The 24,654-nt window shown below is 36.8% G+C and overlaps 1 protein-coding gene across 1 annotated transcript in view; it reads right to left on the bottom strand.

The window, feature by feature from the left end:
* The window catches only part of LOC145520805 (uncharacterized), a 210,770-nt gene that overhangs the window by 96,096 nt on the left and 90,020 nt on the right, over positions 1 to 24,654 (bottom strand). Inside the window, exon 4 of the mRNA XM_081528270.1 lies at positions 1,004 to 1,096. Coding sequence (XP_081384396.1) covers positions 1,004 to 1,096 — 93 coding nt within the window. The remainder of the gene's footprint in view (positions 1 to 1,003; positions 1,097 to 24,654) is intronic.

Genomic DNA, 24,654 nt, shown 5'->3' with positions numbered 1-24,654 from the left:
AGGTCATAAGTAATGCTTAATCAGGCCTGATTCTATTTTTGAAAATTGTAGCTCTTGATATGCAGATAATTTTTATTTTCAAAACAGATGTCATAAAATTTTTCTTTTCCAGTTTTCAAAGTTCTCTGTTTAACTGCTTTAAATCTCTGTCTACTTTCTGATATTGTCCCTAGAGCCCCCACACACTGATGGTATTTACCTTCTAGGGACTTATTCCAGAGTAAGATCAACTATGCACCCTTGATATCTGTCCAGAAAGTTTTTGGCTCAGCTGATATTTGGGTGTTGTATTCACATGAAAATATAATAAAAATAAATACATAATTTAATGCCACATTATTTATTTTCCTAAGGCTAAAAAGGAACAGCCCTATGATTTCATCCAGTGTCTCACCTGCAATGCAAGAGATGCAGATTCAATCCCTGGGTTAGGAAGCTTCCCTGGGGAAGAAAATGGCAACCTGCTCCAGTATTCCTGCCTGGGAAATCCCATGGAGAGAGGGATGGGCTACAGTCCATAGAGTTGCAAAGAGTTGGACATGACTGATCACACACACACACACACACACACACACACACACCTACCTGCGGATTTATGCCCTGACAACTATCTTTCCTTCTTTCTGTGCCTTTAAGTATAATTTTCAGTTCTGCACATGTGAAACACTAAAAATTGCCAAAGAAAAAAGTTTTTAAAAGTGTTTGAAGCATTAAAGAGGCACTGGAAGCAGTAAGAAGTAGACATAGAACTCCTGAAATGAAATTAACTAGGTGATAACTGTAGCACAGTGGTAAAGAATATGTCTGCCAATGCAGAAGATGCAAGAGACACAAGTCCAGTTCCTAGGGTGAGGAAGATCCCCTAGAGTAGGAAATGGCAACCCACTCCAGTATTGGTTCCCGAAAATACCATGGACAGAGGAGCCTAGCAGGCCATGGGGTCCCAAAGAGTTGGACACAACTGGGTACACACACACACAGGTGAGATCTGCATTTAACTTACTTTTCCCTGAGGGGATTCTCCAGTCTGTGTGGGTAGACCAAGGTTCAAGATGAAAGATATCTTGACTGCAGAGTTGGATATCACAGTGTGAAACTGCCAGGGAGATTAAAAATCGAGAAGAAAATGGTAGAAAATTGTTACATACAGAAGGAAGTCCCCATATCTGCAAATATACTCATAAATTTTTCAGTTTGTATAAATCCACAGAGCAAAACTTCAAGGAAACCAGCAGAAAGCAACTGATAGAAGGTCTAAAATGTGAACAAAGATTTGTTATTTTCCACATTGGAGAATAAGAGTTTTGTGTTGCAGTCCCATCAAGTTAAAGTGGTTTGATAAAACTTTGATGTCCATGGAAAACTTAGAAGGGACATACTTTAGGAATAGTCTGCAGTAAAGGCCATGCCCAAGGATCAAAGCCAAAAGCAAAATAGTCTTGCCCTAACAAAGTTTAATAAAAGTGTTCACAAAATTAAAGTGATCTGTAAAGAATATAAATGTGTGCTAGAAAAATTCTAAGATGTTTTAACAGCATCTAGCATCTCTACCAGAGAAGGCACTGGCAACCCACTCCAGTACTCTTGCCTGGAAAATCCCATGGACGGAGGAGCCTGGCAGGCTGCCGTCCATGGGGTCACTATGAGTCAGACATGACTGAGCGACTTCACTTTCACTTTTCACTTTCATGCATTGGAGAAGGAAATGGCAACCCACTCCAGTGTTCTTGCCTGGAGAATCCCAGGGACTGGGGAGCCTGGTGGGCTGCCGTCTACGGGGTCGCACAGAGTTGGACACGACTGAAGTGACTTAGCAGCAGCAGCAGCATCTCTACAAATCATACAATCAATTTTTAATATAATAATATTACAAAAATTACTATAATCTTGAATATTTCAGAATGTCACCATATTCAAGAGAAGAATGAGTCAGTAGAAACAGATCCAAAGATGACTCAGACATACACAGCCTTTATAACATTTTTAGTATGTTAAATAATTTACAGGAAAACATGGACATAATGGGTGAAGGCATGAGTTTCTCAGGAGAGGAATATAAAGTCTAAAAATGAATCAATTAGAAATTTCAGAACTAAAAAATGCAACATTTTGACTTTGTAGAAAACTTAATTAGGTGGGATTATGAGCAGACTGGCATAGTTCAATAAAAGTTGTGAACTTAAAGAAGTGTTAATAAACTAAAAAAAATCTTTGTATTTATAATTTGAAACTCTAACTCATGTTTAATTTAAAATCCAAAGCAAATACACACATATAAAAATTAAAGTGTGTGAGTTTTAAGTATTAAATATATATAAAACAACTTTCTAAATTTGAAGCAATTTCCTCTGTTTCTCCATTTCTTTTGATGTTTTCTTTTCTGATTCAGTAACCAAAGCTTGAAATCTATCAGACATGGCTCTCTTGACACCTTCATGTAGTGAAGATTAAAGTCAATCTCATGGTAAAAAGTTTCTGTCCATTCTTTTAGTTTCTTTTTTTTTCTGTTGACACTCCCTTCTTCCCTAAAAATAAAATGCTTCTTTCTCCAAATATGAATATAAATTAATAGGGGAATAAATGAGATTATTCAGTACTTAAAAATGAAGTTTTCTCATGGCCTTGAGTAAATTAATAGAAAGGAAGATCTTCTTCTGCTCACGGAACTTAGAGCTCTTTGAAGGAGCAAGGTTTATGTGATGGATCTTATGTAATACTTATCCACAACTCTACCTTTCTTGTTTTCTATCAGAATCACAGCTGTTTGAGTGTGTGTGTGTGTGTGTGTGTGTGTGTGTGTGTGTGCACGCGCATGTGTGTGTTTGTATGTTTGCTTTGTTTTCTTTGAAGAACAGTAACGTGTCCAACATCAGGGGATAAATCATGACTGATCTAAATGAACCTCTATCTCCACCTTTCCTAATTGTCATGTACAACTTTTTCAATGTCATTTATAGCCACATGAAGATTTTCTGGCCCATAAGATATAAGAAGAAATCTTCTGGTGGCGGGGGGGGCCTTCAAGTAAAGCTTTAATTTCCTAATACTGACACTGAAACTCCAACACTGCGGCCACCTGATGGGAAGAGCCAACTCATTGGAAAAGACTCTGATGCTGGGAAAGATTGTGAGCAAGAGAAGAAGAAGGCGACAGAGGATAAGATGGTTGGTTGGCATCACTGACTCAATGGACATGAGTTTGAGCAAACTCCGGGAGATAGTGAAGTACAGGGAAGCCTGGCCTGCTGCAGTCGATTGGGTCACAAAGAGTCGGACATGACTTAGTGACTGAACAACAACAAGAAAACATAGACTCAGGAAAAAAAAAACAAACAGAAAACTTCCCTTCTCTTCCTAATTTTGAATATAATTGTAACACTTGGCACTTGTAACTATAAAGCAATATGCCTAAGACAAATAAAATAAAGACAACAAAATATACAAAACCAAAAAAGCCAACATGTCAAAAAGAATGGGCAAATTGAAAAAGTCTGTTATTCATGATTACATTATCCTCAGTTCTGAAGACCAGATTTATAGAAAGTTTTTTATACCTTAGTCATTTGTGGGCTACCTTCATGATTTTCTTCCATATCAACTAAATTGATTTATTCAGCATCTTACTTGATGTGACTCCTTGTTTTACTTAAATAATTCTGGCTCCCTCTATGGAGTGCATGAGGGCATGCTAAGTTGCTTCAGTCATGTCCAAATCTTTGTGGCCCTATGGACTGCAGCTTGCCAGGCTCCTCTGTCCATGGGATTCTCCAGGCAAGAATACTGGAGAGGGTTGCCCATGCCCTCCTCCAGGGGATCTTCCAGGGATCAAACCTGCATCTCTTACATCTAACTTGCATTGGCAGGTGGATTCTTTACAACTAGTGCCTCCTGGGAAGCCCTGCTATGGACTAAAATACATTAAATCATTAGTTTGATCCACTAGTTATACTTTTCTAATAGGCATTAGAATGCTATTTCTAATAGGCATTAGAAATGCTCCCAGCATTTCTCAGTGCTTTCCTACTTGGGGGCTTCCCAGATGGCTTAGATGGTAAAGAATCCAACTGCAATGCAGGAGACCTGGGTTCAATCCCTGGTCAGAAAGATCCCTTGGAGAAGCGAATGGTTACCCACTTCAGTATTCTTACCTGGAGAATTCCATGGACAGAGGAGCCTGGCAAGTTGCAAACAATCAGACACAACTGAGAGACTAATACTTTTAATAGGCATTATAATAAAAAAATATTAAAATAAAAATGTTCATATTTAGCTTAAGTAATATATGTAACACATATTGAGAAACACCGAAGCAAATGTATTCCTATAAAGATTTTGTGTGTCTTAAAACCTTTCTACTTTTCCTGATATGTTGAAGCCTCTTTTCCATTTGTTTTTTTCTCTCCCTCCCTCTCTCCTTTCCTTCCTTCTTTCCTTGTGACAAAACAAATTAAACTTATTTACCATAAAGCTAAAAAATGTAATGAGTGTGAATCTTTCAACTTAAAGAGAGCTGTTACTTCATTATTACAAACAGGTAGGTTATTTTTTTTCTCTTAGCTACCATAGTAAAATTCAGATTCTCTATATTTTTTGATGCATGTGCTCTTTAGATCTGAAGTAAACAATGTTTTTTATTAAAAATTAAGAAGAAAGGTTAGATAATTTTTATCTATATGTTATTTAAATTTACATAGGGATACTTCAATTTGAAGGATAATAAAAATTAATCCTATTTTTAATAAATGTAAGAGAAATGGTGGTAATTATTTTCTAGGAAACAGTTATGGCTATATCAAGGAAGTTAAATATATCTTAATGTAACATTTTCAAGACTTTTAAGAATCAAATCCTAAATTTTAAAATAAGAAAATACATTGTGGATTATAGCCATTTTCATGTATGTGATGGTTCCTTATTTCTTTTTCTCTAATTAAATTTTCAGATGCCTTACACTGTCTGATCAGTTTTACGTAGATGCTCATCAATGCTTGACAGCCTCCAGCATGTCATAGTCTTGTTTTATGAAGACCCTAGACAACCATTCACAGAGATTGTGTGACTGCAGAGAGGGCTTAAGGTGAGGCTTTAAAAATGTCAGTAACTCAGATGTTACTCTCTTCAAATCAGCTCTCATTTCATTTGCATAAGGACAGTTTTGAAACTTGATTTCTAAGGATTTAACAATAAGTAAGTTCTGTAACATTTTTCAAACAAATATTACCAAGTAATTCTAGTGTCACATAAATGAGAAGAAATATTCTCTGATGTGAATTAATGCACAGCAGTGCAAAAAAAGTCAATAAGAAATTTATAGAGATAGATAAATTGGAATAAAGCAATGAAAACTTTTAAAAAATAGCTTTATGGGAAAATCATAATGTACTCTTAGAATGAAGAGAAAGAAAACCACATAATTAAAAAGTGAACTTTTTTGGGGCAAATTTTTCAACTGGAAAGATATTTTTGTAGATAAAATTATGCTTGAGCTTAATTTTATACTCATTTTACAGGTGACAATATTTGGATATAAAATAAATTGAGATGAAAATATTCAATTTAAATAGTTAAGATGCATAGATTGGCCTCAAATTCTATTTCTTTCATCTAGATTTGTTGTGGGAGTTAAATAAATGATAACTATTCAGATGCTTGATTAATGACAATTCAAGTGAACCGTTTCTTTGGATACTACTTATTCTCCCAAAACCCAGTCTAGTCATGAAATTTCAAAATAAACCAAAAAAACAACTTTATAAGTTGCTTATGTGAGAGAAACCTATGGACCTTTTGAAAATGTCAGTCATGTGCTCATTATGAGAAGCAGAATTCTTCAAATTGAACAGTATTTTTATGGTTGGTATTTAAACAAAAGATTTTGGCTTAGGTTGACTCATGGGACAATCCCACCTTATCTTATTGGCTTTTATTTAAAGCAACAGAGATTTTCTGGTTGAATCTTGCTGTTTTTGTTGTTGAATCTTGTTTTTGTAGGTCTAAATCTCCCATTTAATCAATTTCACAGTTGCTTCTATGTGTTGCTAAGAAATAATATATATATATATATATTTCTGTTTTTATTTTCCTCTATTTAACTGAAAGATTTTTCAGTCTTATCAAAATGGGATTTATACATTTGCTTCTGCTTTATTCAACTATCTATGCTACTTTGTGATATAGAATTTGCTTAGTTGCTTTTATATTTTAAGTGCAAGAATCATATTTAAGATCATATAAAGATATAGTAGGCCATTTTCTTGGTGTTTCATGAAATGACATTTTTACAAAACCAGAAATAAACACAGTTATTATCAGTATAAGTTCTCCACTAAAAACTGAAAAAAAATTCTTGAATAAGAAACAAAATAGCTGAGTAATATTCCTTTGTGTATATGTACCACAGCTTTCTTATCCATTCAACTGCTGATGGACATCTAGGTTGCTTCCATGTCCTGGCTATTGTAAACAGTGCTGCGATGAACATTGGGGTACACGTGTCTCTTTCAATTCTGGTTTCCTCAGTGTGTATGCCCAGCAGTGGGACTGCTGGGTCATACGGCAGTTCTAGTCCCAGTTTTTTAAGGAATCTCCACACTGTTCTCCATAGTGGCTGTACTAGTTTGCATTCCCGCCAACAGTGTAAGAGGGTTCCCTTTTCTCCACACCCTCTCCAGCATTTATTGCTTGTTGACTTTTGGATAGCAGCCATTCTGACTGGTGTGAAATGGTACCTCATTGTGGTTTTGATTTGCATTTCTCTAATAATGAATGATGTTGGGCAACAATAACCCTATATGCGAGACAGAATAAGAGACACAGATGCATAGAACAGTCTTATGGACTCTGAGGGAGAAGGTGAGGGTGGGACGTTCTGGGAGAATAGCATTGAAACATGTATATTGTCATGTGTGAAACAGAACACCATTCCATGTTCGATGCATGAGACAAATGCTCAGGGCCGGGGCAATGGGATGGCCCAGAGGGATGGGATGGGGAGGGAGGTGGGAGGGGGGGTCCAGGAAGGGGAACACATGTAAACCCATGGCTGATTCGTGTCAATGTATGGCAAAAACTGCTACAATATTGTAAAGTAATTAGCCCCCAACTAAAATAAATAAATTTATTTAATAAAAAAAAAAAAAAGAATAGCTCATAGCCATCTTTGGAGACTGGCAACCACAGCATAACAATAAAATCATTTTAAAAGAAGAAGAAAAAAAAAAGAAACAAAATACCCTGAGCAGGTGATATCGTGGTCTGTGATTAATATTTGTGCTGAATTAGAGGTTGCTGATGCTCTAAGTCAAACAACTTTTCAACAGATTTGATGCCTAGTTTTTTAAATAATAAAGATTTGTTTACATTGATTTATCTATATTCTTCTACTCAGTCATCCCAATGATAATTATCTATATTTGGGAATCAAAGGTAAAAGTCAAAACATAAGCCAAGAAAAAAACAAGAATAGAAAAATTTACCTGTTACTTCATTAACCTATTATCTAACCATCCAACATTTAAATATTTTTATTAAAATGGACTTAATTTTCCCATCTTCTTAAACCACTTTCTTCCCTTCATGGCTTTTATTACAGTCTATACTTACATTGTGTTAAGTTATATGCTGGCCTCTATACAGCTTATGCCTGTATGTTATAAAATAGGTTTCATAAGAACAGATAACTTTGTCGATTTTGGTCTCTACTTACATCACTGGCATCTAGCACAATGCCTGGCACCTAGCAAATGTGTGTTTCAATTGAGTGCACGAATGGCTTAGGATAATGGTTCCATAAACCAGGCACTATCTGGTTTATATTTCTAGGCACTATGTTTCCTGATCATAACCCAAAGCCTTGGGCTGGATAGACATGTAAGCTCACCAATCCAATTCTTGGTACAGGAATTCTACACCTAACTGCCTAATATCGTGCATGGTTTTTGTCCCCTGGATCAACAGAAATGAAAACTATACTGCACTGACTTGAAGCAACTATCATTGCTCCATTGTCTCCTGTTTTTCTCTCAAACTAACCTACTAACATTCTGTTCTGCTTATTCTCTTTGAGTTCTCTAGTATAATGCTCTAGTGTTTTAATGCTTTTAATGCTTGATTGTGAGAGACAAAAGTCCTTGCTTTTAGATATACAGTGTTGCTGGATTCAGTTAATACAGGTGACTGATTATCGAGTCCACTAGGCAATTAAGTCTAACTTGAATTAGAAATGGAAAATCTTAAGAAAAACCTTAGTATGGTTCACAATGGAGAAACATCAACTTTGAATGGTTGAATGGCTTTACAATGTTACAAGTGTAGGTAATAGAAACTAAAAACGCTATTTAAAACAGTATAGAAGATTTTCATTTCTATCAAGACATCTAAACTCCTAATTTCTTTAACTCTCTGATTAGGAAAAAAAAAAGTGCATTTTTACATACCTGCATATAAAAGGTAAAAATAACAGTTTGTCCATAAAGTTTCCAGTTGTTGCTGTTCAGTCACCAAGTCATGTCCGACTCTTTTTGACCCCCATGGACTGTAGCACTCCAGGCTCCTCTATCCTCCACTATGTCCAAGAGTTTGCTCGAATTCATATCCATTGAGTCCGTGATACTATCTAACCATCTCATACTCTGTTGCTCCCTTCTCCTCCTGCCCTCAATCTTTTACAGCATCAGGGTCTTTTCCAATGAGTCAGCTCTCTTCTCAACAGGTGGTCAAAGTATTCGAACTTCAGCCACAGCATCAGTCCTTCCAAAGAATATTCAGGATTGATTTCCTTTAGGATTGACTGGTTTGATCTCCTTGCAGTCCAAGGGACTCTCAAGAGTCTCTCAAGAATCTTCTCCAGCACCACAATTTGAAAGCATGTTCTTTAGTGCTCAGCATTCTTTATGGTCCAACCATCACATCCATACCTGACAACTGGAAAAACCATAGCTTTGACTGTGTGTACCTTTGTCAGCAAAGTGATGCCTCTGCTTTTTAATATTCTGTCTAGGTTTGCCATGGCTTTTTTTTCCAAGGAGCAAGTGTCTTTTAATTTCATAGCTGCAGTCACCATCTGCAGTGATTTGGGAATCCAAGAAAGTAAAATCTGTCACTGCTTCCACTTGTCCCTCTTCTTTTGTCATGAAGTGATGGAACAAGATGCCATGATCTTAGTATTTTTAATGTTGAGTTTCAAGCCAGCTTTTCCACTCTCCTCTTTCACCTTCACCAAGAGGCTCTTTAGTTCTTCACTTTCTGCCATTAGAGTGGCATTATCTGCATATCTGAGGTGATAGCTTCCAGAGTTATTTATAACTTGAAAAAAAGGACTTGTTAATCAAAAAGCCTCTCTTGCAGACTTACTTTAAGTAAGAGGAAAAAGTGAGTGATAAGAGAGGAATTCAATTTGAAAAGGCATCTATTTAAGATGGTTCTGGAGGAGTGAAAATAAATTTCTTTAAAATAAGCATGATCATGAGACAACAAATAACAACAAGCTGAAGCCTGAACACATTTTCACCGAGAAAGGGAATTCTAGCCCCTGATATGCAGCTATAACTTGGTGTTTCTGCAGACTGATCTGATGTTCACAGTCATGTCTTAGAGCTCCCCTGTTGAATATAAACTGACTCAGAAAACATCAACATCAGACATGGCAACTCATGAGCATGATGGATCAAGACAAAAATAAAACTGCTGTGCAATCATGCCTGAACACAAACTGAACATTAACACTGTCTAAACAGTAAGTGCCCAATATGCTACTGGAGATCAGTGGAGAAATAACTCCAGAAAGAATGATGGGATGGAGCCAAAGCAAAAACGATACCCAGCTGTGGATGTGACTGGTGATAGAAGCAAAGTTCGATGCTGCAAAGAGCAATATTGCATAGGAACCTGGAATGTTAGGTCCATGAATCAAGGCAAATTGAAAGTGGTCAAACAGGAGAAAGCAAGAGTGAACATCGACATTCTAGGCATCAGCGAACTAAGATGGACTGGAATGGGTGAATTTAACTCAGATGACCATTATATCTACTACTGTGGGCAAGAATCCCTTAGAAGAAATGGAGTAGCCATCATGGTCAACAAAAGAGTCCGAAAGGCAGTACTTGGATGCAATCTCAAAAACAATAGAATGATCTCTGTTCCTTTCCAAGGCAAACCATTCAATATCACAGTAATCCAAGTCTATGCCCCGGCCAGTAACGCTGAAGAAGCTGAAGTTGAATGGTTCTATGAAGACCTACAAGACCTTCTAGAACTAACACCCAAAAACTGGAATGCAAAAGTAGGAAGTCAAGAAACATCTGGCATAACAGGCAAGTTTGGCCTTGGAGTACAGAATGAAGCAGGGCAAAGGATAATAGAGTTTTGCCAAGAGAACACACTCGTCATAGCAAACACCCTCTGCCAACAACACAAGAGAAGACTCTACACGTGGACATCACCAGATGGTCAACACCGGCATCAGATTGATTATATTCTTTGCAGCCAAAGATGGAGAAGCTCTATACAGTCAGCAAAAACAAGACCAGGAGCAGACTGTGGCTCAGATCATGAACTCCTTATTGCCAAATTCAGACTTAAATTGAAGAAAGTAGGGAAAACCACTAGTCCATTCAGGCATGACCTAGATCAAATCCCGTATGAGTATACAGTAGAAGTGACAAATAGATTTAAGGGACTAGATCTGATAGACAGAGTGCCTGATGAACTATGGACAGAGGTTCGTGACATTGTACAGGAGACAGGGATCAAGAAAATCCCCATGGAAAAGAAATGCAAAAAAGCAAAATGGCTGTCTGAGGAGGCCTTACACATAGCTGGGAAGAGAAGAGAAGCGAAAAGCAAAGGAGAAAAGGAAAGATATTCCCATCTGAATGCAGAGTTCCAAAGAATAGCAAGGAGAGATAAGAAAGCCTTCCTCAGTGATCAATGCAAAGAAATAGAGGAAAACAACAGATTGGGAAAGACTAGAGATCTCTTCAAGAAAATTAGAGATACCAAAGGAATATTTCATGCAAAGATGGGCTCGATAAAGGACAGAAGTGGTATGGACCTAACAGAAGCAGAAGAGATTAAGAAGAGGTGGCAAGAATACACAGAAGAACTGTACAAAAAAGATCTTCACGACCCAGATAATCACGATGGTGTGATCACTCACCTAGAGCCAGACATCCTGGAATGGGAAGTCAAGTGGGCCTTAGAAAGCATCACTACGAACAAAGCTAGTGGAGGCGATGGTTGAGCTATTTCAAATCCTGAAAGATGATGCTGTGAAAGTGCTGCACTCGATATGCCAGCAAATTTGGAAAACTCAGCAGTGGCCACAGGACTGGAAAAGGTCAGTTTTTGTTCCAATCCCAAAGAAAGGCAATGCCAAAGAATGCTCAAACGACCGCACAATTGCATTCATCTCACATGCTAGTAAAGTAATGCTCAAAATTCTCCAAGCCAGGCTTCAGCAATACGTGAACCGTGAACTTCCAGATGTTCAAGCTGGTTTTAGAAAAGTCAGAGGAACCAGAGATCAAATTGCCAATATCCACTGGATCATCGAAAAAGCAAGAGAGTTCCAGAAAAAAACATCTATTTCTACTTTATTGACTATGCCAAAGCCTTTGACTGTGTGGATCACAATAAAGTGTGGAAAATTCTGAAAGAGATGGGAATACCAGACCATCTGACCTGTCTCTTGAGAAACCTGTATGCAGGTCAGGAAGCAACAGTTAGAACTGGACATGGAACAACAGACTGGTTCCAAATAGGAAAAGGAGTCCGTCAAGGCTGTATATTGTCACCCTGCTTATTTAACTTATATGCAGAGTACATCATGAGAAACACTGGGCTGGAAGAAACACAAGCTAGAATCAAGATTGCCGGGAGAAATATCAATAACCTCAGATATGTGGATGACACCACCCTTATGGCAGAATGTGAAGAAGAACTAAAGAGCCTCTTGATGAAAGTGAAAGAGGAGAGTGAAAAAGTTGGCTTAAAACTCAACGTTCAGAAAACTAAGATCATGGCATCTTGTCCCATCACTTCATGGCAAATAGATGGGGAAACAGTGGAAACAGTGTCAGACTTTATTTTTTTGGGCTCCAAAATCACTGCTGATGGTGATTGCAGCCATGAAATTAAAAGACACTTACTCCTAGAAAGGAAGGTTATGGCCAACCTAGATAGCATATTTAAAAGCAGAGACATTACTTTGCCAACAAAGGTCCATCTAGTCAAGGCTATGGTTTTTCCAGTGGTCATGTATGGATGTGAGAGTTGGACGGTGAAGAAATCTGAGCACCGCAGAATTGATGCTTTTGAACTGTGGTGTTGGAGAAGACTCTTGAGAGTACCCTGGACTCCAAGGAGATCCAATCCCTCCGTCGTAAGGGAGATCAGTCCTGGATGTTCATTGGAAGGACTGATGTTGAAGCTGAAACTCCAATACTTTGGCCACCTCATGTGAAGAGTTGACACATTGGAAAAGACCTTGATGCTGGGAAGGATAGAGGGTGGGAGGAGAAGGGGACGACAGAGGATGAGATGGTTGGATGGCATCACTGACTCGATGGACATGGGTGTGGGTAGACTTCGGGAGTTGGTGATGAACAGAGAGGCCTGGAATACTGCAATTCATGGGGTCACAAAGAACCGGACACGACTGAGCGACTGAACTGAACTGAAACCATGAAATACCAGACACCTTGTTCTCCATTATAAAGGACTGTTGCTTTTTCACCCATTAGAGGTGAAGGATTTAATCTTCTCCTCCTCTAGGTAAGATTTATTAATATATTCGTTCATAGAACTACCCCTGCTGCCTAAGAGTATCCAGTCCAGAGCAAAGTCTCATATCTTAAACTCTCCGAGCAAAGTCTCATATCTTTAAACTCTCCCCCAAAGCACTTAACATAATTCCAAGTTCTGTAACAAGTCCTTTCTAACATCCTCTTATTTAGTCATTCCATGGTTCCCATGGCAAGTGTGGTCTATCACTGCTATGGATAATAAACCTAATTTGTTCAATGACAGCTGTAATACTGGTGGGCTTTGACTGGAGAGCACTGGTAGCAGATAGATGCCTTGGACAGTTTTGGTGAGTGATGGTGCATGTAGTAAGGGCAGGAGTGAAAAACTCTCTTAAAATTTTAACTGACACCATCTTCCTAGATAACACTGAGAGATATTTGAGCCATTTGCATCAAGTGCTTTGCACTTAAAGCAGATGGGTTAGGCATAAAATCAGATTTTTGTAGTGGTTTAAGCAATTAAAGATTGTGTGGTACCTACCTCCAAGGATTATTAGTTGTGCAGTTCACTCCGAAAGGAGAGTCCTTTAAATAATAAATTCTCCTAGTGCTTTTAAAGTGTGATTGATTATCAGAAATTTGATTTAAGAGGAACTTTTCATGAACACATCGAAAGCCGAGTACAGCTGTGAGGGGAAATATTAGAACTTGGTCTAAACGGTAATTTGATTTGCATTCATTTTTTAGTATCTAGGTACACTATTCTAAACTTAATTAAAGCCAATAGGGAAAACATTCACTTGCAGAAAGGATGTTTCTTAAGGGCTCATATGAAATATGAAAACATTTCTGATCTTTTAGATGAACATTTTATCACTTGAGGTAGAGAGAAAAATGCACCTTCTCTATATTTTCCAGAGAATAAGTTTGCATAAAACATTCTTAGTAATTCAATTTTTAAAGATAAACAGTTTCTATTTTCTTTCCTACGTATCTTAATTCTTTTTCAGTGTTATGTAACAATAACATACTCTTCACAGCAGATACTTTGTATGAATGAAACTGGCTTTATTTCAAAAGCTCTATTATTGTTTTACAAGGATTTTTATTGGAAATAGGTATATATTTTTAATATTGTTGAAAATGATCCATTGCTATGAATTGGTTTTCTTTCATATTGTCGCCATTGTTTCTGACAGAAAGTTACCAACCAGAAGTAACCACATTTATGCTATTTTCTTCTCTGATAGATCCGATAAAAAGGGAATTCTCAAGGAATCTGTGTACAACATGGTCTTTGGATTTCATTCATTGTACGAATGACCAAATAAAATGTTTTAAAAACTTAATTGCAATTTCTACCTGCTTTTAATGTCATAAAAATAACCATACAGTTCATTTGAGTGAGACTTTAAAATCAGAGAATAGACATGGAAAGGTGAAATTCTTGTTTCACCTCTGTTTATGGTCAATATTCTGAGAAGGTGGCTGAAGGTAGTAGTGACTTGATTCATGGAAGTAGTTGATACATGTTGCACAAAGACCTGTGGGAAGCATAACTTGGTTCTCGAACGCTATCGTTTGTGCCTCGAACTTTCTCTACCTTTATTACCCATTTTTTCACATAAATTTATTTACTTAAAAGTGATTTAAACTAGTGATTTAACTAAAATAGTTTAACTAGTGATTTAAACTAGTCATGCTGGAACATCTGGAAATTATCAAGTTTATTTTTGTTTTGTCTTAAGTAAATGATACTTTTAATCTTAGATTTGAAGAACACTGATTCTTAAATTGTTGCTTAAAGACAGAGTCTTCAAATCTACTAATCCAATGGTTTACAGTGTCATTTTAGAGACAGAACCTTTTCTTTTAGTCAAAGCTCACTCAGCATCCCAAAATGTAAAATTTGTAATGTCACAACTTAGGCATTATTTATTATATATACTGAAGTAGGAGAAACATAAAGCTGTTCCTGCTACCATATTCCTCTTATCCTCTAACTCATTTCTCAGCTGGACAGTCACTGAGTCACTCTATGAAATCCTAGGATCTTCAGGAACATGGGTGGGAAACTTCAGACGATCAAGGTATTCATTGTATCCATGAAGAGATTAAGTTATTTCAAGAAGAAGTGGGATGATTTGTTCTAGTTCTGTGAAAAATACCATTGGTAGCTTGATAGGGATTGCATTGAATCTGTAGATTGCTTTGGGTAGAATACTCATTTTCACTATATTAATTCTTCCAATCCATGAACACGGTATATTTCTCCATCTGTTTGTGTCCTCTTTGATTTCTTTCATCAGTGTTTTATAGTTTTCTATATATAAGTCTTTTGTTTCTTTAGGTAGATATATTCCTAAGTATTTTATTCTTTTTGATGCAATGGTGAATGGTATTGTTTCCTTAATTTCTCTTTCTGTTTTCTCATTATTGGAGTATAGGAATGCAAGGGATTTCTGTGTGTTAATTTTATATCCTGCAACTTTACTATATTCATTGATCAACTCTAGTAATTTTCTAGTAGAGTCTTTAGGGTTTTCTATGTAGAGGATCATGTCATCTGCAAACAGTGAGAGTTTTACTTCTTCTTTTCCTATCTGTATTCCTTTTATTTCTTTTTCAGCTCTGATTGCTGTGGCCAAAACTTCCAAAACTATGTTAAACAGACATTTCTCCAAAGAAGACATACAGATGGCTAACAAACACATGAAAAGATGCTCAACATCACTCATTATTAGAGAAATGCAAATCAAAACCACAATGAGGTATCATTTCACACCAGTCAGAATGGCTGCTATCCAAAAGTCTACAAGCAATAAATGCTGGAGAGGGTGTGGAGAAAAGGGAACCCTCTTACACTGTTGGTGGGAATGCAAACTAGTACAGCCACTATGGAGAACAGTGTGGAGATTCCTTAAAAAACTGGGAATAGAACTGCCATATGACCCAGCAATCCCACTGCTGGGCATATACACCGAGGAAACCAGAATTGAAAGAGACGCGTGTACCCCAATGTTCATCGCAGCACTGTTTACAATAGCCAGGACATGGAAGCAACCTAGATGTCCATCAGCAGATGAATGGATAAGGAAGCTGTGGTACATATACACAATGGAATATTACTCAGCCATTAAAAAAAATACATTTGAATCGGTTCTACTGAGATGGATGAAACTGGAGCCCATTATACAGAGTGAAGTAAGCCAGAAAGAAAAACAACAATACAGTATACTAATGCATATATATGGAATTTGAAAGATGGTAACGATAACCCTACATGCGAGACAGAATAAGAGACACAGATGCATGGAACAATTTTATGGACTCTGAGGGAGAAGGTGAGGGTGGGACGTTCTGGGAGAATGGCATTGAGACATGTGTATTGTCATATGTGAAACAGAGCACCATTCCATGTTCGATGCATGTGACAAGGGCTCAGGGCCGGGGCAATGGGATGATCCAGAAGGATGGGATGGGGAGGGAGGTGGGTGGGGGGTCCGGGAAGGGGAACACATGTAAACCCATGGCTGATTCATGTCAATGTATGGCAAAAACTATTACAATATTGTAAAGTAATTAGCCCCCAACTAAAATAAATAAATTTATAAAAAAAAAAAAAAAAAAAAAAAAAAAGAAGAAGTGGTATTTCAGAGCTCACAGTCATTGAATGATAAAGATTGAACCGGAATACAAACACCTTCACTCCAAGCCCGGTTATTTTTGATAAATGTTATTACACGTTAGTGTGATTCTTTAATCACCAGGTCATTTTAAAAAAAAATAAAACCAGAATGATTATGAAGAGTACTTCTATTTGAGTAGAAAAGAGAATTATGAGCATAATGATTTATACTCTTGTTCATAAAATCTTCTATTTCTTCTTGAAATTATAACTATAATTACTTTGGTAAGCAGAATATAAGCAGTTGCCCATATCATAGAATTGTTGAGCAGACTCTGATCTGGGACAATAAGAACAAGTTAAGATCCCATGACATACAACATTTGCTTCATGTCTTACCCTAACAACTCTAACATATTTAATAAAGAAAATAATAAATTGATCTTTTTGCACTGCTAGCTCCTTCTCATTCTTCAGAGATCAAGCTAAATTTCATTTTTCCAGAGAGGCCTTTCTTCTGGTTCTGCTTGTCATTTTCTATAATGACAGTTGTTTATTTTCTATAAATGAAATAATCCATATTCATCCATTTTGCATGTATTTTCTTAGGTTTTATCTTTCTGCACATCTATACTACAAGCTCTATCATACCACAGTTCATGTCTTTGTTTTTGTCACTTTTGTTTCTTTAGCCACTAGTATATTTCCTGTCACATGACAAGTGCATGATATATAATTATTGAAAAATAAATGAATATATTAGATAACTATCCCATATATATCTTAATATCAATCATATATAAACACATTCTAAGATGCACATCATATTTATTTATATATGTTGCTGTTTACACATTCCCAAATTGCTATTCAGTTTTGCAAGTTTGATCCCTGGGTTGGGAAGATCCCCTGGAGAAGGGAAAGTTTACCTAAAAGGTTACCCACTCCAGTATTCTGGCCTGGAGAATTCCATGGACTGTACAGTCCATGCCGTAGCAAAAAGTCGGACACAAGAGAGCGACTTTCACTTTCACTTCTGAAAGTTTAGAGTTTTACATGTTCCTATAATTGTTAATGGCAGTTGTTGGATGACTCTTGATGTGCATTTGGGGTGCTTATATTCAGTTACAGAGTTCAGTGAGCAAACTTCATGAGGAAATATTCAGCCATATGCTGCTTCAGAACTGCAATAAGAGTGTGACTAATCTCTGCAGCTTTTTCTTTCAATAACTTTGAATTTCCAAATGGTTCAGTTACTTTCATTTTAGGTTTCATTTCTGGCTTTTTCTCCAATTGCCACAAAATTACAAGTCAGAATTACAAGGAAAGATTGGATAACATAACTGTAAAGTTTTCTATACCTGAGGTACTTAGAACTTTGAAAATAATAGAAAATAATAATGTAATAATGTACAAAAATGACTAGATTTTGTTTAATAAATAGCTCAAGGTATTCTAATTAATCAGTCAAGTAATCAATTTACCATCTCTTTATTGAGACCCTACATGGGCAGCATTGTGATACAGACCCAGAAATATATCAACAGAGGTCCTTTGCTTTAGAGAAGATAGTTATCTATTCATGGTAAATATCATCCTGTAAACCAACTAATTAATTGCTTAAGCAAACTGGTAATAATTATGTGTGTAATTGAGATATCTAAAAAAATGAATGATAGATGTGAGTTGGAATAATGATGGAAGGCTTAATGTAAGTTAGATTTATTTTTTTTAATTAATTTAATTGGAGGCTAATTACTTTACAATATTGTAGTGGTTTTTGCCAAACATTGACATGAATCAGCCATGGGTGCACATGTGTTCCCCATCCTGAACCCCCCTTCCATCTCCCTCCCCATCCCATCTCCCAGGGTCATCCCAGTGCACCAGTTCTGAGCACCCTGTCTCATGCATCGAACCTGGACCAGTAATCCGCTTCACATATGACAATATACACATTTCAATGCTACCCTCTCAAATCATCCCACCCTCGCCTTCTCCCACAGAGTCCAAAAGACTGTTCTTTACATCTGTGTCTCTTTTGCTGTCTTGCAAATAGGGTCATCATTACCATCTTTCTAAATTCCATATATATGCGTTAGTATACTGTATCAGTGTTTTTCTTTCTGACTTACTTCACTCTGTATAATAGGTTCCAGGTTCATCCACCTCATTAGAACTGATTCAAATGCATTCTTTTTAATAGCTGAGTAATATTCCACTGTGTATATGTACCACAGCTTTCTTATCCATTCGTCTGCCAATGGACATCTAGGTTGCTTCCATGTCCTGGCTATTGTAAACAGTGCTGCAATGAACTTTGGGGTACACGTGTCTCTTTCAATTCTGGTTTCCCAGCAGTGGGATTGCTGGGTCATATGGCAGTTCTATTTCCAGTTTTGTAAGGAATCTCCACACTGTTCTCCATAGTAGCTGGACTAGTTTGCTTTCCCACCAACAGTGTAAGAGGGTTCCTTTTTCTCCACACTCTCTCCAGCATTTATTGTTTGTATACTTTTTGATAGCAGCCATTCTGACCGGTGTGAGATGGTACCTCGTTGTGATTTTGATTTGCATTTCTCTGATAATGCGTGATGCTGAGCATCTTTTCATGTGCTTGTTAGCCATTTGTATGTCTTCTTTGGAGAAATGTCTGTTTAGTTCTTTGGCCCATTTTTTGATTGGGTCGTTTTATTTTTCTGGAATTGAGCTGCAGGAGCTGGTTGTATATTTTTGAGATTAATTCTTTGTCAGTTGCTTCATTTGTTATTATTTTCTCCTATTCTGAAGGCTGTCTTTTCACCTTGCTTATAGTTTCCTTTGTTGTGCAAAAAATTTTAAGTTTAATTAGGTCCCATTTGTTTATTTTTGCTTTTATTTCCATTACTCTGGGAGGTGGGTCATAGAAGATCCTGCTGTGATTTATGTACGAGAGTGTTTTGCCTATGTTTTCCTCTAGGAGTTTTATAGTTTCTGGTCTTATGTTTAGACCTTTAATCCATTTTGAGTTTATTTTTGTGTATGGTGTTAGAAAGTGTTCTAGTTTCATTCTTTTACAAGTGGTTGACCAGTTTTCCCAGCACTACTTGTTAAAGAGATTGTCTTTTCTCCATTGTATAGTCTTGCCTCCTTTGTCAAAGATAAGGTGTCCATGGGTGCGTGGATTTATCTCTGGGCTTTCTATTTTGTTTCATTGATCTATATTTCTGTCTTTGTGCCAGTACCATACTGTCTTGATGACTGCAGCTTTGTATATTTAATTTTATCTTTGATATAGGTGGTATATTTGGAGAGGTTCTGGCATTTTGGCTTTTTCAGGACCTGGTGAGGGTGGGAGGGAGCAATGCAAAAAAGTTCAAGTTTCAGAGGATAAAGGAGATAAAGAAGTTGGTTGAATATGGTAGACCCAGTTTTCTGAGAAGTAGAAAGAAATGAATTGGTGGTATGATGCACAATGTATTTTTAGAAAATTTAATATGGCAGTGATATACATAATTAATTTGAAAGAAAAAATGGAGTTGGGGAGAGGAAAATAAAATATATGCTTAACTCTTTTCTCAAGAATTTCTACTATAGCTTTTTAAAAACACTCTTTAGTCATCCAAAACATAATCTGACTAGAACAATATATGAATCACTCACAGCTTAAATATGACAAAGTATGTACTAAATGAATCTCAAATTGCAGATGTATAATTTAGAGACATTTTTGTTTATGAAGATATATCCAGTTAAGTACTTCTTACCTGAAACAAAACACTCATAGACATCTCTTTGACAGCTCCATGTAGATGAAATGTTTTCTTTAGGTTTATGATAAAAAACTAAACCCAGAACAAATTCATAGAGTGTGTTTAATGTTAGGAGATGAAATGAGAAGAAATTCATAACAATATCTCAGTAACATTCAAATTGATCAGTAGATAGTGAGTGGGTGATTGTGATTGATCTACTTCATATGCATGTACAACAGATATTATCTTTAAACACGTCCAGAAATATGTTTCTTGCTGAAATCCACAATCAATAGATTTAAAAATACTGAAGATTTGAGGTAGATGCCAGGAATGCAAAGCTGATGGCAGCATCTGGGGCTGTGTCAGGAGAAGAAACAGCATTTCCAAAGGTGACAAAAAACAGTCAGTCAATTTGTTCTTGAGTTTAATTCCAGGATTTAAAAGTAATTTAAGAAAAAGTAAAAAGTTACATTAGATTTAGTGATATCAACAGCTAGGATTATTTTATTCCCAGGATTAGCCAGTTGCCTATCTATCCTGCTGAGCAAACCAGAAACACAGGACTCATTCTTAATGTGTTGCTTACTTGCACAGCTCCCATCCATTTCCTGGCTGAGTCCTATTGGTTTTACATATGTCACTGTAATCAGTCAGCTTCTCATCATATCCACTGCCTCACCCTTGTCTGAAATAGCATCATCTCTTCTATGATTATGTACCCTGCATTCATGCTGGCCCTTGTCTTGTCTGTTCCTGCCATCATGATCTTTTCTTTACCTCTCCCTGTTCCCACATTGAAATCCTTCTGTTCTTATGGTTTCCAGGGGTGGGAGAGATCGTTAGGGATTTGGGGATCGATATATACGCACTCTATTTGAAATGGATAACCAACAAGAACCTACTGCATAGCACAGGGAACTCTGCTCTGGCAGCCAGGGTGGGAGAGGAGTTAGGGAGAATGGATACATGTATATGTATGGCTTGAGTCCCTTTGCTGTCCACCTGAAACAATCACAACATTGTTAATTGGCTATACACCAATATACAACTCGAAGTTTAAAAAAAAAAACAAAAAACTTTCCATGACTTCTTGTTCTTAGGAAACAATTCCAAATCTTTAATCATGGCTAAAGGCCAAGTGTGTTCTTATCACTGCCCATCTCTGCAAACTCCTTGTTCACTAGTCACTCCCCAGGTCTTGTCATAAGAACTATTCTTTACATGCTCACCAGTTCCGTGTACACATTGCATCTTATATCTGGAAGATCCTTCTGCCTCCTCTTTTCCTACTTGACTATTATCTAGTCCGTGAAAATTAGCTTCAACATGCTTCCTAAGCGAAGACCTCTGTGAACTCCTAATTTAGAATAAATGATATTATGTGTTATATTATGTCCTAGGGTCATGTTTCTCTTATTCAAAGAACTCAACTTGTTTAATATTATAAACCTGTCTGTTTGACTTTTTATTTTACATTTGTCTCCTGTACTATATTTTGTGCACCATGAAAGCAGAGGTCAAGGCTCCTTTCTCTTGCTATTTTACCCCTAACAGCTAGCAACATGTCTCGCACATGGTGGGTATTTGATCTCTTTTTACTCCCATGTTTATGACTGGTACTGCTTAGACCTATTGACAAGTTCTTAGCCACCAGTCATTGTTTTCCCACCAATAAAATGGGTAATCATTAAGTCCCATTTCTGTTAAAATATATTCCTTTGGACAGTATCTGCTTAAGCTCAATATATGCAGTTTGACTGAGAAATTTCCCAAGACCCTCTGACTCATGAGTTCTACTCATAGGTATAAATCCAACAGAAGTACATACATATGTCCCCTAACAAATATACCTATAAAAATGTTCATTGCAGCATTATCATACTAGCTAAATTTAGAAATTAGCCCAAATTTGCAAGTACCAAATGAATAAATAAATCATGACGGAGTCATGCAATTAAATAGTACCCACAATGAAAATAAAGACAACAGAAGTGGATAAATCTCATGAGCATAATAATAAGCAAGAGAATCCAGAAATAAAAGAATACTGTGGGCTTCCAGTTACATAAGTTTGAAAAATATGCAAAACTAACAGGAGCCAGAATAGTGACTAACTTTAAGAAGCTACTGACCAGGAGGTGGTGTGGTAGGAGATACTGGGGTGCTAGTAAAATTCTGTTTCTTGAGCTAAACAGTAGTTTCCTGGGGGTTTTACTCTGTAGAAAACTTGAGTTGAATACTCATCAACGTGTCCATTTTCTGTATGTTTCCTATGTTTTACTAAAAAGTTTAATGTATAAATTCCATGATTGTAGATAATTTCAAGTACTAATATATTGGTAAATAGGAGAAAGTAGGTTTTATCTAAGGTGTATCAGGATTTTATGAAGATATTAAAATAATTTTGTCAAGAAAAAGTTACATGAGACTTACAGATTAAGATATTTGAAAGAAACAAGTTTTTGTTCTGGATGGAATAAGCTATTTAAATTTTGAATCATTTCTACTTTGTTACACTATATTAACTAGAAAATGAGCATTACATTTTCAAGGTATTAAATTATGTATATTCTCCTAATTGTTAACTGAGACAAATATTTTTGTTGTTCTGCACTTAAGACACTGGCTAAAATCTGTAATAATGGCCAACATTAAATGAGTCCTTATTTAGGCCAGGCACTGGCCTTGTAAACAATATTTTTTTAATCTCTGTAACAACTATATACACTTGGCACTATTATTTTATTCATCTTATGAATGAGTATTCTGAAACTTAGAACTTAAATACCTTGAGGAAGGTGACAGGATGAATAAGTGATAAAGCAATTAATTGAACTGAAATTGAGGGTTCTAGCTCCAGTATCTTTATTGTTACTCTGGCGCTCAATGAACACAAATAAAGGCATCAATATTTGTTTAATGTAAGAATTACAGCAAAAATCTTTTGGCATAGTTTTATTTATTAAAGGCTTTCTTATACTGCCTAAGAGATAGACCCTTGCAATCTAAGCGTTTACATGACTAGACCATATATGAATTCTGGGGATTTAAACTAATGTAAAAGCTAGGTTTTTTTCCAGTGTCATGTATGCATGTGAGAGCTGGACCATAAAGAAGGCTGAGAGCCAAAGAATGGATGCTTTTGAACTGTGGTGTTGGAGAAGACTCTCGAGAGCCCCTTGTGCAACAAGGAGATCAAACCAGTCAATCCTAAAGGAAATCAATCTTGAATATTCATTGGAAGGACTGATGCTGAAGCTGAAGCCCCAAATCTTTGGCCACCTGATGTGAAGTGCTGACTCATTAGAAAAGACTCTAATGCTGGGAAAGATTGAAGGCAGGAGGAGAAGGGGATGACAGAGGGAAAGATGGTTGGATGGCATCATTGACTCAATGGACATGAGTTTGATCCAGCGCTGGGAGATGGTGAGGACAGGGAAGCCTGGCATGCTGCAGTCCACAGGGTCGCAGAGTCAGACACGACTGAATGACTGAACAACAACAACAAACTAATAAAATTTTTAATTCAGCCAGAATGGAATAGCTAGAGCATTAAAGATCTTTAAGAATATGGGCAAAGCAAAGAAACCTGTGGAATAGGAGAAAATACTGCAAATGATGCAACCAACAAGGGACTAATTTCCAAAGTATACAAACAGGTCATACAACTTAATATCAGAAAACAAACAACCCAACCATAAATCAGCAGAAAACTTAAATAGACATTTCTCCAAAGAAGACATACTGATGGTCAACAGACACATGGAAAGATGCTCAATATTGCTAATTATTAGAGAAATGCAAATCAAAAACCACCATACAATACCACCTTATTTGGGTTGGTACAACCACTATGGAGAACAGTATGGAGGTTCCTTAAAAAACTAAAAATAGAGTTGAGAGAGTCATTTCCTAGGCAAGTTGATAGGAAGTCTAGGGGTGCCTAAGGAGAGAGGGGTCTGGAATTCTCAAGGAGGAAGAAAGGACAAACTTTTTTTTCCCCTCTACATTCCTTAGGATTATATAACAATAATGTATTCTGCTTGAGGACAGTCTCTGAAAAAAAACCTTCTGGCTAATTCTGTTATCTTAAAATGTAAATTATGGGAGTAGGTCTAGTGAGGTCTTTACAATCTCCAGACATTCTTTTGATTCACTGTAATAACTAATTGGAGAGTATATAACTCCATTGCTAACACTAGCAAGGGCGTACTCTTTCTGCCCCCTTCTGATACCTATGTCAGAAGCTTTCTCTGTCTCCTTTATACTTTAATAAAACTTTATTACACAAAAGCTCTGAGCGATCAAGCCTTGTCTCTGGCCCCGGATTGAATTCTTCTCCTCCGGAGGCCAAGAACCCTGGAGTCTTTTCATGGTTCCGCAACAACCTTTCAGAGTTACCATATGATACACAGATGCCACTCCTGGGCATATATCCAGACAGAACTCTAACTTGAAGAGACACATGCACCCCAGTGTTCACAGCAGCACTGTTTATAATAACCAAGACATGGATACAACTTACATGCCCATCAACAAATGAACA

This window comes from Giraffa tippelskirchi, chromosome 9, assembly GCF_054371585.1.
Source record: "Giraffa tippelskirchi isolate mGirTip1 chromosome 9, T2T-mGirTip1v1.2.pri, whole genome shotgun sequence".
NCBI classification, from domain to species: Eukaryota; Metazoa; Chordata; class Mammalia; order Artiodactyla; family Giraffidae; genus Giraffa; species Giraffa tippelskirchi.
The sequence above is the reverse complement of the archived record's forward strand: the minus strand, read 5'-3'. Positions and strand labels throughout refer to the sequence as shown.